General features: G+C 35.6%; 2 protein-coding genes across 5 annotated transcripts; both read right to left on the bottom strand.

Annotated features, from left to right (window-relative positions):
- Positions 1–62: 62 nt before the first annotated feature.
- LOC110640904 (probable Ufm1-specific protease) lies at positions 63–7,570 on the bottom strand. 2 transcript variants are annotated; one of them, XR_009142637.1, is made up of 14 exons: positions 7,330–7,570; positions 6,863–7,219; positions 5,527–5,798; positions 5,272–5,359; positions 4,482–4,657; positions 3,361–3,451; positions 2,745–2,870; positions 2,570–2,617; positions 2,405–2,481; positions 1,580–1,668; positions 1,209–1,320; positions 976–1,078; positions 218–746; positions 63–155 (listed from the first exon to the last, which is right to left on the bottom strand). XR_009142637.1 is itself a non-coding variant. In XM_058132572.1 (13 exons), exons 1-13 carry the CDS (start codon positions 7,514–7,516, stop codon positions 517–519), a joined length of 1,956 nt encoding a protein of 651 aa, XP_057988555.1. In that variant the 5' UTR covers positions 7,517–7,570; the 3' UTR covers positions 63–516. The 2 variants fall into 2 exon arrangements, 1 of the variants encoding a protein (XP_057988555.1); XM_058132572.1 differs by having other exon boundaries at positions 63–746.
- Positions 7,571–7,983: 413 nt separating this feature from the next.
- On the bottom strand, positions 7,984–14,870 carry LOC110640915 (protein STICHEL-like 2). Of its 3 annotated transcripts, none has more exons than XM_058132571.1 (8): positions 14,503–14,870; positions 12,144–13,847; positions 11,837–12,056; positions 10,896–11,081; positions 10,552–10,740; positions 9,366–10,101; positions 8,662–8,719; positions 7,984–8,391 (listed from the first exon to the last, which is right to left on the bottom strand). In XM_058132571.1, exons 2-8 carry the CDS (start codon positions 13,749–13,751, stop codon positions 8,317–8,319), a joined length of 3,072 nt encoding a protein of 1,023 aa, XP_057988554.1. In that variant the 5' UTR covers positions 13,752–13,847; positions 14,503–14,870; the 3' UTR covers positions 7,984–8,316. The 3 variants fall into 3 exon arrangements, with proteins under 3 accessions (XP_057988554.1, XP_057988552.1, XP_057988553.1); XM_058132569.1 differs by having other exon boundaries at positions 10,552–10,770; positions 14,503–14,869; XM_058132570.1 differs by lacking the exon at positions 14,503–14,870 and adding an exon at positions 14,193–14,399 and having other exon boundaries at positions 10,552–10,770.
- Positions 14,871–16,084: the final 1,214 nt, after the last annotated feature.

The raw sequence follows: 16,084 nt of genomic DNA, 5'->3' as shown, positions 1-16,084 counted from the left end.
TAGAATTAAGTATTTAGAATTACAATTTTTTTTTTTTTTAGCCAAACAAGATGACAAAGAAGTCAAGAATTAAGATATCTTTCTCATTTCGTAACAGTACAAGAATAACATGCTCAAAACAATCACAAGTCACCTTCGAAATCACCAATAAATAACTCTAAGATACAGATTCCCTTTGTCAAGTACAAGCTAACACTCGCAACAGAAATCTCAAAACTCTATTTTAAGCATTACACTTGGAAGAAGATATTGTCCCCCATTGGTGGCCTCAGTCCAATTGCTATATTTGCACTGACATTTCCTCTCTAGAGTATAAGCAAAAATCAAATATCAACCAGAATGAATGCCGATGCAAAGCACTTCACCCCATTCACAAAAGAAATCCCAAAACTATATTTTAAGTAATTGGAAAGTGGCCTCAGTCCAACTGCTAAATTATAAACTTTTCATGGCATGCAAATTGTTATAAAGCTTCCTTTTATGTATGGAGGTGTTGAGGATACCAAGTTGACCGCACTAAACCATGTTGGGCCTTTGTGGCAGGAGAAGATTATAGAACTTGTCATGCAAGAAGAAATTCTTTCCCTTGCTATCAACAGCTTTTTTCCATCCACACCAACCACAATTTATAATTTTCTTGTGCTCATCATTTCCAGTATAATGAGGATCAAGTATTAGAAAAGCACAATCTCCACTACTTTCATTGTAATCAACTCCCAAAAGTGTATATGCAAGAACACCGCCACCTGCATTCATGTAAGGTGCAGTCAGAGAGACACATGATACGATTATTCCATTACCTTTATTCTTCTCCTCACCAGAACATCTTAAAAATCTGAGACATGTTGCAGTAAGCTCAGCAGAACCCAAACATTGGCAAGTTACACAACCATCCTAAGTTGATTCATCTTTGAGAGGAGAAGCATTTAACGAAAGTTAACTGGAGAAAGAAAAAATTATATGCATCATACTTACCTATCATAATAGGTGTTCCTTGATTCTCAAAGTGCAAGGCCAGCTCTCTACATCTTTCAGGAAGCTCAGCTCCTGATCTGACATTTATGATTTTGCAAGTTACCTGTCAAATCCATCGACAATAATTCAGCATTCCTTCACATTCCACATATTTAGAACAGAACAAACATTGTGGACTAGATATTGTCAATATTCATCACAAAGGATAAAATAAAACTAAAAGGCACACTTACACCCAGAAGTTTATCCAAAACAAAGCTCAACTCAATAGCACCAATCCATTCACGTGAGTCAATAAAAGAAGGATCTTTATCACCAATTTCCACTAGTGATTGCTGTATTTCCCTACACACAATTGTTGCTTAATTTAATGATATTAATACCAAAAGTAAGGACTTGAATTTTATGATAATACTTCACTATCCCCCACCCCCAACCCAAAAGGGGAATTAAAATTTCTATTGTTGTTCCGGTAATAGCTATAATTTTAACATAAAATAAAACAGATTAAAAAATTACTCATGCGAAAGGCGAGATTACAACTAGTAACAGAATCTTGAGAACTCAGTACATTACCAGTGGCCAGTGATGGAACTTTTCATACCTATGAGAGGGAACTTCAATGGAAGTATAATGCTGGAGTCTGAACCATGAAATGATAGTTTGTAGAGAACGGTAAGCACAACCCCAGCCCTAAAAATTCACAGATTAAGGACATACCAAATTAGAACTGCATGTATAAAAGATGATCAATTGCAGCAGCAATTTCAGTAGCAATGTTATGATCTTCAACATAATTGTGCTCTTAAATAGCAACAAAATGCAGAATATCTGCTTATAGATAGAAAATAAAAGTGAATCTAACAAGGACAAGTAGCCTTTAGACCCAAGATCAGAAAGCATAAGAAAATAATCATGCGATAAAGGTAGAAACGAGATCAAATATGGAAAAAGACCACAGATACATCCATACTTAAGGGTCCATCTAATGCAGAAGTAACATGCATGCGTATTATTGAGCCTTAAGAATCTCTGCATTGACAAATTGAAATACCCATCATATGTCACAAAGAAAGAATAATCACTTTATCCAACCAAGTTTTATTGCTATATGTCTGATTTCAAGAGATGTCTATATTTCAAGAAAAAATAATTATACCCTAATTAGCGGCCACTTGGAAAGGTTCAGTTCAAAATATCTAAAACATGGAGATACCAAACTCAGATAAAAATAAGTTGTAATTTTACACCCACATCTGATCTGTAGAAGTTCAAAATGAACCACACGACAATGAACTTTCTAAATATACACCCTGAAAACATTGCAATAATTTGTAAAACAGAGCTAATTTATTGAACATTAAATGAATTGGCTGTCAATGATTTGGCCAGATGTTGAATAATTCTTGATAGAGAGAAGCTTCATTACCGAGTCATCAAAGCCATCTTGAAGATAATGATGATATTCATAAGAACCTTGAACCAAAGAGACAATTCCCCCCGAGACTGCATGAGGATCAAGATTTTAATGAAAATGATATTAAGGAGCCACATGACAAAAAGAGTAAATAAATAAACAACAGCAATCGCTAACCTCCGCTACTTGGGATCCCAATATGCACATCTTTTAGCAGAGAAAGGCCTGGTATTATTACCACAAAAATATGCAAAGTTAGTCCACGAGAATGTGTGAGAAATAGGAGTGGAAGAATGACATAGTAGGTGCCTCCTGTAAACATATTGTTTCCAGCTAGGAATTAAACAGTTACCTTTTCGTCTTGAGTTACTTCCTGAATTATCGTTCAATGTAGAGAAATCAAGTGCATTAGCGACTCGTAGAAGAGGACGATCAAAAGGTAGCCCCAGCCTCAAGTGCAAGGATCTTCTGACTTCAACTGCAGAGAATAAGTTCTGGTGAATTCTTTAAGAGACCAAACTACAATATAGATTATGCCCTGGTTCCTCTCTATCCTCTAAAGCTCCATCTACCAAACAAATACCCCTTTCTCCATCAACAAGCAACAAGAAATACTAGTGTCAAAAATAGGCAGACTAGCTATTGAAGCTTTTTATTAATTGCCAAATAAATTGGAGACACACCCCTTTCTTTTCACATATTAATCAAGAGATTATAAAGAAAAGAGCATCTCCAACTGCCTCACTGATGACGTCAATTATTTGGGTGTATTAGATTTTACATGTGCTACTTAAAGAGGGTTACAGAAGAATCCATCTTAGTTGATAGATCTGAAATTTGCAACCTTCAAGAATGACTTTCTTTAAAAAGCCAAAATATTACTTTTCCCATCATAAAAAGCACATGCTCTGTGAGTACTTATATAACTCAGCACAAAAAGTCAGGTGTTATTACTGTCTAATGCTTACCTTGTTTCATTTCCGTCTCCCCATAACTGAGTTCGTAGATGGCAGTTATTGGATGCAAAAACCCAGGTGGATTAAAGTGGTATGAATGTAGCTGCAAAAATAAAAAAATTTCCTATTTATTTGCAGAAAATAAACAAGCACAAACTGTAATCAATTATATTTATGGGATATACAAAATCTCAGACCAATATTTCTAGCTAAAGCAATAATATTTTTGGGATATACAAAACCCTCATGCATTCTCATTTCGGAATTAATAGATGAAAGGCAATGGTAACAAGGACATGTAGGTCAGCTTATTGTGGTGACAAAAGTACAGGACTATCCCTTATTTTTCTTATTTTACTTATAGTACTGTTTCTTAGAGATTCCAGAGGCATTCCTTTAGAAGCATCATGCCATCTGACTATATGTTAACACTCATCAGTATTCTTCTATCTAAAATCAAAAGTTTCAAACTACCATAACACCAACTAAACAATCTAGACACAGCCTATATTTAGTTCTCAGAGAATGGAAAAGGGAAAGGGGAAAGAGGAGAAAAGGAGGGAGGGACACAAGAATCTAGGACTTTATTGCAAGGTTTTGAATCCAAAGAAATCAAAGGCTAAGTTTATTCCTTACCATTAACTACCCTAGCGTGGTTCTAATGAAGATGCATTCTATGGGATGAGTTGTTGATCTGTCTCTTGCTCTCCTAAAACCAAACACTTCCATAGCCTAGACATTTTAATTTAGAGAAGGAAAGCAACATTAGTGTGCGAATTATGGTGTGTCCTAAGATAACACAGACATGAAAAACCAAAAAAAGAAAACAGCGGTGGAAGAACCTATATAAGGGTTTTCCATATGTATGAATAAGGAAATAAGGAAGTTGCTTGGGTAAGGACTTGGGTGTCCTGGGGTGTCAACCATTAAGTTCTATAAATTAAAAAAATTCAATGGTCCGACCTTGACTACAGAGGACTGCAATGCACAGGAACACAGAGCACAGGGACAACCACAAAATAATTAAATAATGTCTGTACTTAGTTATATATGTGCAATGGTGCAAGTATTATTGGAGGCCTAGCAATAGGGAGATACTAATACCATTTGATACATTATTGGGTTTTCCTTACCTGTGGACGTTCTGTTAAAAGTTTGGGCAAGACAGCTTTCTTCATTGAGTTTAATTGGTCAACTAAACCAGGTATTACCAACTTTGAAATTGCATACATCAGTGAAAGATCCTTGGCTGCATAACAGAGCACATCTAGCTCAAAATCCACAACGAGAAGTCTGGCTTCTTCCAAAGCTGTAATCAAAAGGTCAAATTTCTGAAGGAATGAGTTAAGAGATTGATGTCCACTGTGAAATTGTGTATGTTACAACAATTATATTCAGACGCATTGAACATATATGAGATCCGAGGTAACTAAAAGCATAAGACGCACTCAAAGCGATGCATCACCCCATTGCTTAAAGCGCAAAGCACAAAAAAAGAGCTCGCTTCATTGAAAGGAAACACGGAATTATTAAAAAATTAACTAATAATATAATATGCAAAGAAAATACAATCCTCTATATAAAATTTAAACCTTTAAGAAATCATCAAATATTCAAAAGTTTTTAGCATTCAAATTCATAGTCATAACCTAGAGATCTTCACTAGATTTCCCACAAGTCCTCAACACTTTCATCCTTATCTCCAAAATAAGATCCATTTCTATCAAAATCTTCATCTAAATCAGTCTCAGTATCTTCCAATGTTGGCCTTGAATTTGAGGCTCTTTGTGCTCAGCGCTTTAAGCACAAAAAGCCCTTGCTTCACTAAATGTGCTTCACTTAGCTTATGTAAAAACGCTTTCCCATTAGTCGCTGCGCTTTTTGCACTTCGTAACACTTTGTGTTTGAGATTACGGTCAATACCTGGAAAATATTCTGCAACGGGTGCCATGGATTTTTGGGACTTTTCTGATCTATTAAGCAGAACACTCACTTGGATTGTATCTGCATTCTAAGAAGAAAACAAAATTCAGAAAAACTAAATGATATGACATTTGTGAGAGCTGATGATGAAAGCAATGCAAGACAATCTGCCAAATAAAGATGGAGCCATTTAAACTACAACATATCTCCAACATGCAAATTATACCACAAGGAACTACATATGCTTTCCTTTACCTCCACAGAAATCACTGTTGGAGAAGATTTGCTTTTCAAACAAAAGTTTCTGCATGTTAATGTTTTTGGATCAGAATCTTGAGAAGCTTCTACATCCACAAGTTTGATATCTAAGAGATCCGTGCTAAAATCCAGTTCTCTACCATGGAGAATGATAGGTTGAGTTGCGTTTGAAGACCCTTTGCTTAGTCTCTCTAGCATGAATACAACATGTGAATCTTTAAGTTGGGCAACAGCAGCTTCAGTTGCACGCAAGTACATCCTCTCCACATCTAAGACACCGTGATCCAACCCAAATGATTGAGCAACATTAGCCCGTGAAAACAAAATAGGTAAAAAAGAAACTATCAAATTAACCAGCAGCAAAATTTTGGAAGGTAAAACTCTACTCAACTCATGAAGTCTTCATCCTACAGGCTACAGACTTTAAGTCACCCAAATGACCTGTACCTAGGGTAATATTATACTTCAAATCACTGCTAATCCTATCATTTTCACTAACCATATCAATCCACAATCTTTTCATCTCTTCCTCCTGTTCTCAGCTGGCTTCATCTTGCATTAAGCCGCTCCTAATTATGCACACTAATTGCCCAGTCAAGCTATTCTCTTTTTCTTGGACTGCATCCACTCATGTTAACAGGTTTATTTTGACCACATTTATTTTATTAAGTTCAAGGGTTATTTCAGCACTTAGTTTTGAAGCTCACGCGTGTTGGATCCATCTTCCATATCAAGTGACTAGAAAATACCACATCAGAACTATAACACGCTAATGTTCTGGGAATAATCATAATGGGTGAAAGCTGTTAGGAATGAGAGCAGAGGCTTAGCTGGTTAGATAAATCAGTAACAAAACTGTAATAAGAAATGATCAGGCTTGTACAAATTATTCAAGGGATTAATTGTAACAAGAAATGATTATCAAAATCAATAGAAAGAATTTCACTCTCTACACAATTCTCTTCTTCTTCTTCTCTCTCTCTCTCTCCTCCTCCTTTCTTTATCTCCTTTCCCATTTTCCCCTCTATTTCTGGCTGCCCAAACACCTTAGTTAAGCCATCAGAATCCAGAGGCTTAAAAAAAGCATGCTCTTTTGTTTCTTTTTGCTCATATTGATTATTTGAAGCTTCTTGGAGCTTAAACACCAAAAGCAATTATATGTGCTAAACTAACTAGACGTACAACTTAAGTCATCCCCAAAATGTAAACACAAACCTTGACAGTAATATCACACAACTTAAGAAGCATTTATCTACTTACCATCTCCTAGAGGCAATATTAACGCAACATGAAAAGAGACTGTGTGAAGGTACGCCGCCAAAATAAGACTCACCAGGCGGATTTCCTACAGGAATACAAAATGGCAACTTAATCGGAAGCTGACATCGAATCAAACAACCTCTTTCCCAAACATACTCCTCGGGATGATCTTTGTAAACAACAGAAGCAGGAGATAAAACGCTTGTTGAATTTCCATATCTTGAGAGAAAAAAATGAACGTGACCAGTATCCAAATCCGCAACTGCTCCTATTATTTCTTGACTCGTCAATTCTCTTCCATCAGAGAGAAGCTTCCTCAATTGACGAGCAGCATCGATAGCCTCGCGAGCAGTTCTTTCGAAATCAGAGCTTCCAGCAATTAACGCTCCGATCACACCAAATCCCTTCAACAGCAGTGCTCGAGCATCTTCTACTCAATTACATAACAGAAAGAAACAAATAAGACCTAAAACAGTCAGTTTAAAAAAAATAATAATTAAACACATTAATTTATTTGTGAAGAACCAAGTGGAGATATACCAGATTCTTTGTTGTAATCTGGGGAGGAAGAGTTTTCCAGGTAATGGATACATCTGAAGGTGGAAATGATTGTGAAAGGCGGGACAAATGGGGATCCAATCAGCCATTGGAGGCCCGGTTCCTTTGTGTTGATAAGTAGCTTAGGGGGCAGAACTGTTACGGTTGCGTCCTGGGATGCCTTCTCCATGACTTGTCCTCTGCCAAAACAACAATCTTGAGTTCTTCACTTGATTTTGATCTCTTGCGATATTGTTTCAATTTGGGCCTTATCAATGATAGGGCTTTGGGCTAAAAATCTAGGTTAAAGAAACGGCTCCCCACAGAATATCGAACGGAGAGTTTGGGATAAAACGGTATCGCTTGATTTGACTTTGCATTGGCAAAAGAAGCTAAAACCAAATTTTTACTTTAGAATTCGAGGCCCCATATTAAAAAAATAAAATCCATATATATATATATATATATATATATATATATATATATATATATATATATATATATATATATATTAATTTTTAACAGTTTTTGTTGTCGTCCATGTACGGTAAAGATGGTAAAATTATTTTCCTTTTCTGAGCAATTATTATAATTTTAATGAATTAAAAGGCCTCGTGGACATCAGAAAATAGTCAGAGTGAAGGGGGAACCAAGACGAAGCAAATCCATCGGGCATCAGCTTACTCTATTGGGCATTGGCCTTTTTTGTTGATTATCGTTACATACGGAACAGTAGTATTAGCATCACAGGAAAAGGAAAGAAAACGAAAGGAAGTGCCCAACTAATCCATTTTCGCTCTCTTTACTTCCCAAATGAATGAAACCTGAGTTTGAGTCGAGGATTAAATGGTTCCACTAGTTTTTGTTCCCTTGGAAGAAAAAAAAAATCTGCAACATTTGCATATATACATACAACAACTGTAGAGCATCAATGACGCTCCCATGCCGCTAACAGAAGGATTACTGATATCCCCCATAGCATATATCTAACTATTTTGCAGAGGCACAGGAAAGAACCCACCCAACTAAGGGTGATCTTCGTAGATGATCCGTCAACTGCCAATTCTGCAACATTGACACACGATTCAAAGTCAAGTCAAAATAAAACATGTTTTTATGACAAATACGGTCGTGTTTATTACTTCTCAGGGATTAGAATCATTAGATATACAAGCTTGCCAATTCTGTGTTTGAACAACAAGAAATGAATATTTGAAGCAGTTAAATAAAAGGAGAATTTCCTCCTAATTATGATTATCAACCGTTAGATATCACTGTTGGGTCATTATGAGGTTTACTTTTTGTATATTTCCAGATTGCTTTAGTATTTGTTACCTTGTTCACGGGCAACGTGGGTGTTCTCCAACAAAAAGCAACTGTGTTCTCCCTCAGCCTGCCAAGCGAGACGACAGGAGTTCAGTAAGTATTCAAAACAAAGCGAGAGGACATGATACTTCTAATGACTTAAGTGGCAACATTGCTTCCACATTAAAATTTGAAGGTTAACATGACTTGATGATAAATTGACCAAGGTATAAAGAGAGAAGGGAAGGGGTGGCGGGGGCCCTTTCTTGGTACCACGACATAAGAGCAGAGATGAAGTCCGCGTTGTTCATTAATTGTACTATTATGGGCAGAACTAGAAAATTGTCGCCGTTGGGGGGGGGGAGGGGGAATAGAAGTATAGAGACTAAAATAAAAATATAAAATACTAAGAAATCAAAATTAAATACTATAGAAAATATAAATAAATTTTACACAAAAAGTGCTAAGGCCAAGAAAAATATAAAAATATTGAAGGGGCAATTAGTATTTAAAAAAAAAATACACTAAAATTTTTTTTTTTTTTTAAAAGTTAAAAGGGGAGAGGGGAGGACAGTAATTTTTTTAAAAAATATATTAAGTTTATGGGTGACATTTTAATTTTCAAAAACTTTGGGGGGGCCATGGCCCCCTCCACCACCTGAGTAGTTCTGCCACTTGCATCCCACAAAAAATGAAGAGCAGTGTACTGAATATGAGATGGAATGGTTGCTTACTCATCCTCACTTCTGGAGTTGGTGTAATTGTTGCTGCTGAAGACATAAGAATCATCGGTGCTGTTGTATGTTTGAAGGGATTCCTTCTCAGGAATAGAAAGTGCAAGCTTGTTTGCTTTCTCGTTATCCATCCAAATTACTTGAGAATTGTCAGATGAATGTAACCTCTTTTGGAGCCTCCGAGCTCTAGGAAAACAGTTTGGCTGGCCTTCAGTCTCTTGACTAGAGAAAACCCCATATTCAAGGCTGCTTCTCACTTCCTTGGAAGAATCAATTCCATGTGCAGGGGTTTTTAACGCATCATCTTGTAATGATCTGTTGGATGAGGCTTTCCCTATGCTCAATAGATTCCCCTCACTATTTCTCAAAGCCCTTACCACTTCTACTCTGGGATAGTTATGTGGCATTTGAGATCTACAATCAGAAGAACAAGTTAAAATAGCTTCGTCACTTATAATAGGCTTTTCAGAGACATGATCAGAATAGTCAGAATCACTTCTGCATCCCACTGGTAATTGTGATTTCTGCTGCATTCTGCGGGAACAACTAAACAAACTGAAAGACAGCTTCCTTAGTTTAGGACACTTTGATACAGGAGCACAAAGTACCAGATTAATTCGAATTTCTACATTTCGACCCAAAATTAACTGCAGAGAACTTGCTATCGTCTTCCACGACTTCTCAGCCTTAGATACATAGTCAGGATGTTGGAATTCCAATTCAGCTACAGCCAAATCTGAAATTATAATTGCTGCTCGGTCATCACTTGCAAAATAAAGATAACCACTTTCCATATATTCAAAATAGTCCAAAATATAGAAGATAAAGGAAAAGGAAGAATGCTCTAGTGTTCAGTTTCAGCTGCCAAGGAGCAAGGACAAACAAAATATATTTAGTTGAAAGAAATATATGAGAAAAGCAATCAAATGTTGAGGCACATTGCCTTGCCTTCATGACTTTCTTTCTTTCTTTAATTTCATGAAACAGTTGTAGCTGCAAGTCCATTAGATTGCTAACCACCTACTGAGTAATTATTTGGACAGTGCGTTCTTTACTTCTCAGGAATTTTGATATTTTCTATTTTTTTCCTTCTTCATTAAAGCAAACTTCTTGAAATGAGTTGTAGGTGCAAGTCCATTCGATTGGTAATTTAAGTAGGAGCCTAAAAATAACAAGATGCTTGTACCTTGATTAACGGAAAGAGAAGACAGTTTCCCTTGTTTCCTTAAAAAACTCTTAAGTGAATTTGATTGGCACAATTCTATAGCTTTCTTCCATATGGACTCCAATGTTGCTTTACAATCCCCTTGCATCCCCAATTTATTTAACTTGCTGTCTTCACACAAGCATGGGAAAAGAAGCTTCAAGCTCTCCCCTGTGGATGATGTACTGCAAAAATCATCATCTGCATCCAATGGACTACTATTTTATGAAAAAGCCATGCCACTATGGGAAAGGGAAATTTACTGGAAAGTACAAAAGATCACGAAGAAATATATCGCTAATTAGAGCTACAGATCATATCCTGACCTCTGTCACGTGCATTCCTTAAAGAAGACTTTGGATCATTTGCATCCAGGGAAGGAGATTCTAGAGAGCTCAACTGTAAAAGAGCTACAGTAAGCCATGTGCTTTGATTTTTGGACATCCTCAATTGTTTCTCAGTTTCAGAAAGTATTTTCAATGCATGACTCAACCTCTGCATGTCCATCTCAGCTATGAAACACAACACACTATTATTAGCATAACATGCAAACAAAGCTGGAGAAGCAAAAGGTGAGCATGTACAACTTGGAAAACAACATAAAGTTTAGAGCAAGTACAAACAGTGCCAAGCAATGTGACCTGGTTGGATATAAATTGAACAAGGAATCGACTCACAAGTCAGTAAGCTTGCATATATTTTTACCAAATTTTAACACATTTTGAGCAAAGGCTTGAATGATATTTCAAAATGCTTTTCAGTCTAATAATAATAATTGATAATGGATAATCACACCAAAAATTCTGAATCTTGAGGGTCATTACACATTGAACCACATGTTTAACACATTACAACATTAACCCTGTACTTTATATTTATATGCCTTTGCACCTAACTAAATTTTCTTTCTCAAACTTTTATACATTTTTATTTATGAAATCTTAGAGATGAGATATTTGAAGGACACCCGTATCGAGTAGAAAAGCTTTACTTGTTGCATTTTTATGAATAATAGTAATATAATTATTCTATGGGTACTTCAAGCCTTAAACCAATTTCATCAACCAATGCAGTGGTTGAGAGGAATTTCAGAAAGAAAATTCAGTGATAGTGGGAATTGTAATTCACATTAAAAAATTTAGGGCTGACATCATCATATTTTAAAGTACGAGGTTCAATTGCAAGAAACCCCAAAGTTTAGGGTGTCAAGTGTAATTAACCATAACAACTCTTTCTGAACTATAGTAACCATATATACGCTACTTACAAGCATGCCTCCTTGAAAATTTTCTTCTAACTTCAGAAGTGTCTTCTTGGCATTTGCCAGCAAGTATATCCATGATGAGATTTGCCAGTTGTGTCACAAGTTGCATAGGGTCAATCCTGGATCTCATTAAGTCCCTGGCCCTTATAACTGTATTTGAAGTGTCAGAGGACAGTGCCAGATCCAGCAAATCGAGCAATTCATCATCAGAAACAACTCCAATCTGCATATTAATAAAACGAACTTCAATATTTGGATGAGAAAGAGATGCACAATGAGAACATTTCTGAAATAAAAAATAAGCACTTACAAGCTCATAGGCCAAGGACATGGTGATTCTTTTACCAAGCAAACTCAGTTGATCCAGCATCATTTCTGCATCCCTGAGTGAACCATTTGATTTAGCAGCAATGAAGTCTAAAGCAACCTGATCAAACTGAATACCCTCTTCAACGCAAATATTCCCCAATCTGGTTGATATATCAGCATTTTTTATCTTTGGAAAATGATATCTTTGAGACCGAGTTACTGCACTTCTTGGCAGCTTTTCCAGATCGGGCGTGATAATAACAAAGACAACATGTTGAGAAAGGTTCTCTAGGCTGTTTAGAACAGTTGCCCAGGTCTCTCCATGCAACAAGTGACATTCATCAACTATGAAAACTTTGAACCGTGATGAAACTGGAGGAATTGATGCATTCTTAATTAGGGATCTAATCCTTTCCGCTCGATTAATTCTCACTGAATCCACTTCTTTCACATCCCTGCTCCTTCCAGAAAAGAGTAGAACACATTCTCGGCATAGACCACATGGTTTATACTCCTCAAGTGAGAGACAATTTAATGCAGCGGCAAAGATTTTTGAGGCAGAGGTCTTGCCCGTGCCACGGGGACCATGGAAAAGATACAAGGAGGTTATCCTTCCTTTTGAAATAGCACTCAAAAGAGACTTAGCTACTACATTTTGTCCCACCAGTTCATCAAAAGATTTTGGCCTAAACTTATGGCTGAAACTCCTAGGAGTTTCATTAGCAATGAGCTTCCAGCTCCGATGTTCATATGATGTTGTCTCAGCCACATCCTTGAAAAGCAAGGGACGACCTTCAGCATCAGAATATGGATTTGATTCTCGGAATCTGGGGGTTCTTGTCCAGCAGCATCTTATCCTACACCCAGAGTCATTTTGAATCATGAAATCAGCCTCTTCATTTGCAAGGAATGATATGCTGTGGCTTGATAAAGCATCACTTGCAGATAGGCATGGACTACTTAGTCGACTCAAAACATCACCCACCATCCCAGATGATTTAACTTGATTTTTGTATTGGGATTTCTTTCTTGACATAGACTGGTCCATACATTCTACTTTTGGTGATCCTAAAATCAGTTCATTAGCTGAATCTGCATCCTCCAAACGGTTGCTCATAGGTGTGACGCATGTTAGTTCCAATCCATTGTCCCTTTGATTGCTACAATATCTTTCACTTAATGACTTGTTTCCATGAATATTTTCCCGATTTAATGCACAATTATCCAATCCTTCAAGCTTCTTTGTCCTAATAGGAGCTCCCACCTTTTCTACTCTACCTGAATTCTCACACGAGATCAACTCAGGCTTGGATTTTCCCAAATGACATTGCAATTCAAAATCATCAACTTCTTCATCCTCCTTTCCTTTATGACCTGAATTTTTCAATCTTGTAAGACCGTCATGATCAGAACCACCTTGTTGACAACCACCCATGAATCGCAAAGAAATCTCATTGGTGGAATTGGTTTCCCAGTTTGCATTTTCAAGTAAAGCAGAGAATTTGCTCATAGAATTAGTTGATGGATCCCTCAGAGACCTCACCCTCCTGAGTGCTATAAGAGTCCTTGAGATGGGAATGTCAACTGAATGTCTCCGCCCGTCCATCATTTTCAAAAGTCAAGCATAAAGAATCAAAGGAGTTCCTTTCCGCTCTGTAGAATAAAATTTCAGAATGCACCACTAAAGAAAAGCTGCGTCCCCAGCCTGAAAGAATAAATATCCAACAAGCATTCTATGTAAGCAAGAAATCTTCTTCCATAAAGACTTAAATGAGAAAAACATGAAGAAACTTCAGAAAATTTCAAACACCAAATGGAACAGTGTATTCCATTCAACAATCCTGCATTCCTGACAGAAATATGAAAATGCAATATTTGAGAGGCCAAAAAATATTTAAAAATAAAGGAGGAAAAAGCATTATAATTCTCTTTTAACTCTCGAAAACATCCTGCATAGCTTTGTATAAAAGAGAAAACAAATATTTGAAAACTGAAGAACAAAATTTGAAACTCCCCCCCCCCCCCAAAAAAAAAAAAAGTAGTGCATCACCTTTTTATTCCATAACAACACAGTAGGAAAGCACCTTTTGCCTCCAACAAAAGCAAAAAACAGAGAACCGCAAAGCCATTCTCTACAGTAACACATATAAACCAGACAAACGCAGCACAATCCTCAAATCACTGCCATTTCTCCGTAGTCCAAACAACAGAGAATGACACAAACTTAGAAAGCGGGGAACAAAAAGCCTAAATAAATAAACAAAATAAATAGGAGGGATCAAAGAATTCAAACTCCAAACATTAAAAATACACAGGTAAGAACAAAACAATGCGAAACGACAAAGTTGAAAAACGCAAACCTGCAAATAGAGATGTCCATATTCCAACTTCGAGGTTAACGAAATTTGAAAAATAAATAGCGTAAAAAACGGGACACCAAAAAAAAATCTCAAACCCTAAAGCCCAGGTCTCGATGGCTGAGCTGTGAATGTAGTTTAACTGCAGAGAAATAGTAGCAAGAGAAGGTACATTACTGAATACTGATGGGGATGGGAAGGAAGATAGAGATAGAGAGAAGAGGTGAGTGGCAGAGTAGTAAATGTCATTAATTAGCGAGGGTGATAATATAAAAGGGGCCATTACAGAGAGAGGAGACAGCGTGTACAGAAAAATGAAAATAGAGAAAAATTAGTGCAGAAATTCTTGTTCCTAGTTGCAGAGTTGTTGCAGAGAGGTGGTCTCGGCCAATGAGCCTAGTTAGAGGGCTGTTTGGTCATTTTGATAAAATGGGCAGTTTCAGTTAGTTGGTTTGGGTTTATGGCCAAAAGCTGGAGGTAGCTCGGTGGTGTGGTCCGTCTATATACTTATTTTGTCAATCAGTCACTTTTTGGCGCGTCATTCTACGCCTCAGGGACAAACAGTAGAGTAGACTCACGTGACTACCACCGATTGTGATTATATATGGCAGATTCGCAGGAGCTGGCATATTTTTTTAAATATAAAAAAATAAATAAATAATAAAATAATAATTTTAATTAAAAAATAAATAAATAAAAAATGGAAGGATTTCTGGTTAGATGAGAGTTAATGAAACTGGACAACAAAGAGGGTTGTATGTTAATCACTACTGATATACATGCAGATGGGGAAAAATAACTTGCTAGTTCTTTAGCCCAAGTCTGAGGTAGATAAGAGTGGGACGAAGATTATTTAGATGTCAGTTATGTGATTTTCCTTTTTTTTTTATTACTGATGATTTTATAATTTTTTTGGTTGTACCATATTGTTTGTTTCTCAGGAAACAAGAAATAGTGAATTTCTATTTTCTAATCAATTAAAATTTAATATTCTAAATTTAATTCAATTTTTATTTTTATTAAAATACTTATTTACATTTATTTTTATATTTTTAAGAAAATTTTAAATTTTATTCTATATTATACTTTAACCCATAAATTTTAAAAAATTAACTATTTAGACCTTAAATTTTATTATCATATTATATTTTAATTTTTAAATTTTTATAAATTAATTATTTGATATCTAAATTTTATACTATTATAATTTTAATATATAAAATAATCTAGTTATTTTATCAATTTATGAAATTATTATAAATATTAAAATTATGTAAATTATATTATTTTATATATTAAAATTAAATATATTAAATAATTTATTTTTTAAAATTTATAGATAATAATATAATATAATATGAAATTTATACACTAAATAATTAATTTTTTAAAATTTATATATTAAAATATAATATAAAATAAAATCTAAAAATTAAATTATAAATTTCTCTATTTTTTTAATTTGTAAATCATTATATTAAAAATATTATTGTAAAATATCACGTCAGCAATTCAACGCTGTTAGGGTAATTTGGAAAATTTGCATAGATAGAGACAAAGTCAAAAATACCATTTTGACAAAAAT

This window comes from Hevea brasiliensis, chromosome 13 (genome assembly GCF_030052815.1).
Source record: "Hevea brasiliensis isolate MT/VB/25A 57/8 chromosome 13, ASM3005281v1, whole genome shotgun sequence".
NCBI classification, from domain to species: Eukaryota; Viridiplantae; Streptophyta; class Magnoliopsida; order Malpighiales; family Euphorbiaceae; genus Hevea; species Hevea brasiliensis.
This window is presented reverse-complemented; position numbering and strand designations above follow the sequence as displayed.

Bases quoted from the DNA above. Each gene is read 5' to 3' on its own strand.
- LOC110640904 (XM_058132572.1), bottom strand. From the start codon at position 7,516: ATGGAGAAGGCATCCCAGGACGCAACCGTAACAGTTCTGCCCCCTAAG. The intron at 2,871-3,360 runs GTAAGCATTAGA...TATTCTCTGCAG, and splicing joins GGAGACGGAAATGAAACAAG to TTGAAGTCAGAAGATCCTTG. The intron at 2,618-2,744 runs GTAACTGTTTAA...TAATAATACCAG, and splicing joins AAGTAACTCAAGACGAAAAG to GCCTTTCTCTGCTAAAAGAT.
- LOC110640915 (XM_058132569.1), bottom strand. From the start codon at position 13,751: ATGATGGACGGGCGGAGACATTCAGTTGACATTCCCATCTCAAGGACT. The intron at 11,082-11,836 runs GTAAGTAGCGTA...TGTGTTTCATAG, and splicing joins ATTTTCAAGGAGGCATGCTT to CTGAGATGGACATGCAGAGG. The intron at 10,102-10,551 runs GTACAAGCATCT...TTATAATTTCAG, and splicing joins TTCTCTTTCCGTTAATCAAG to ATTTGGCTGTAGCTGAATTG.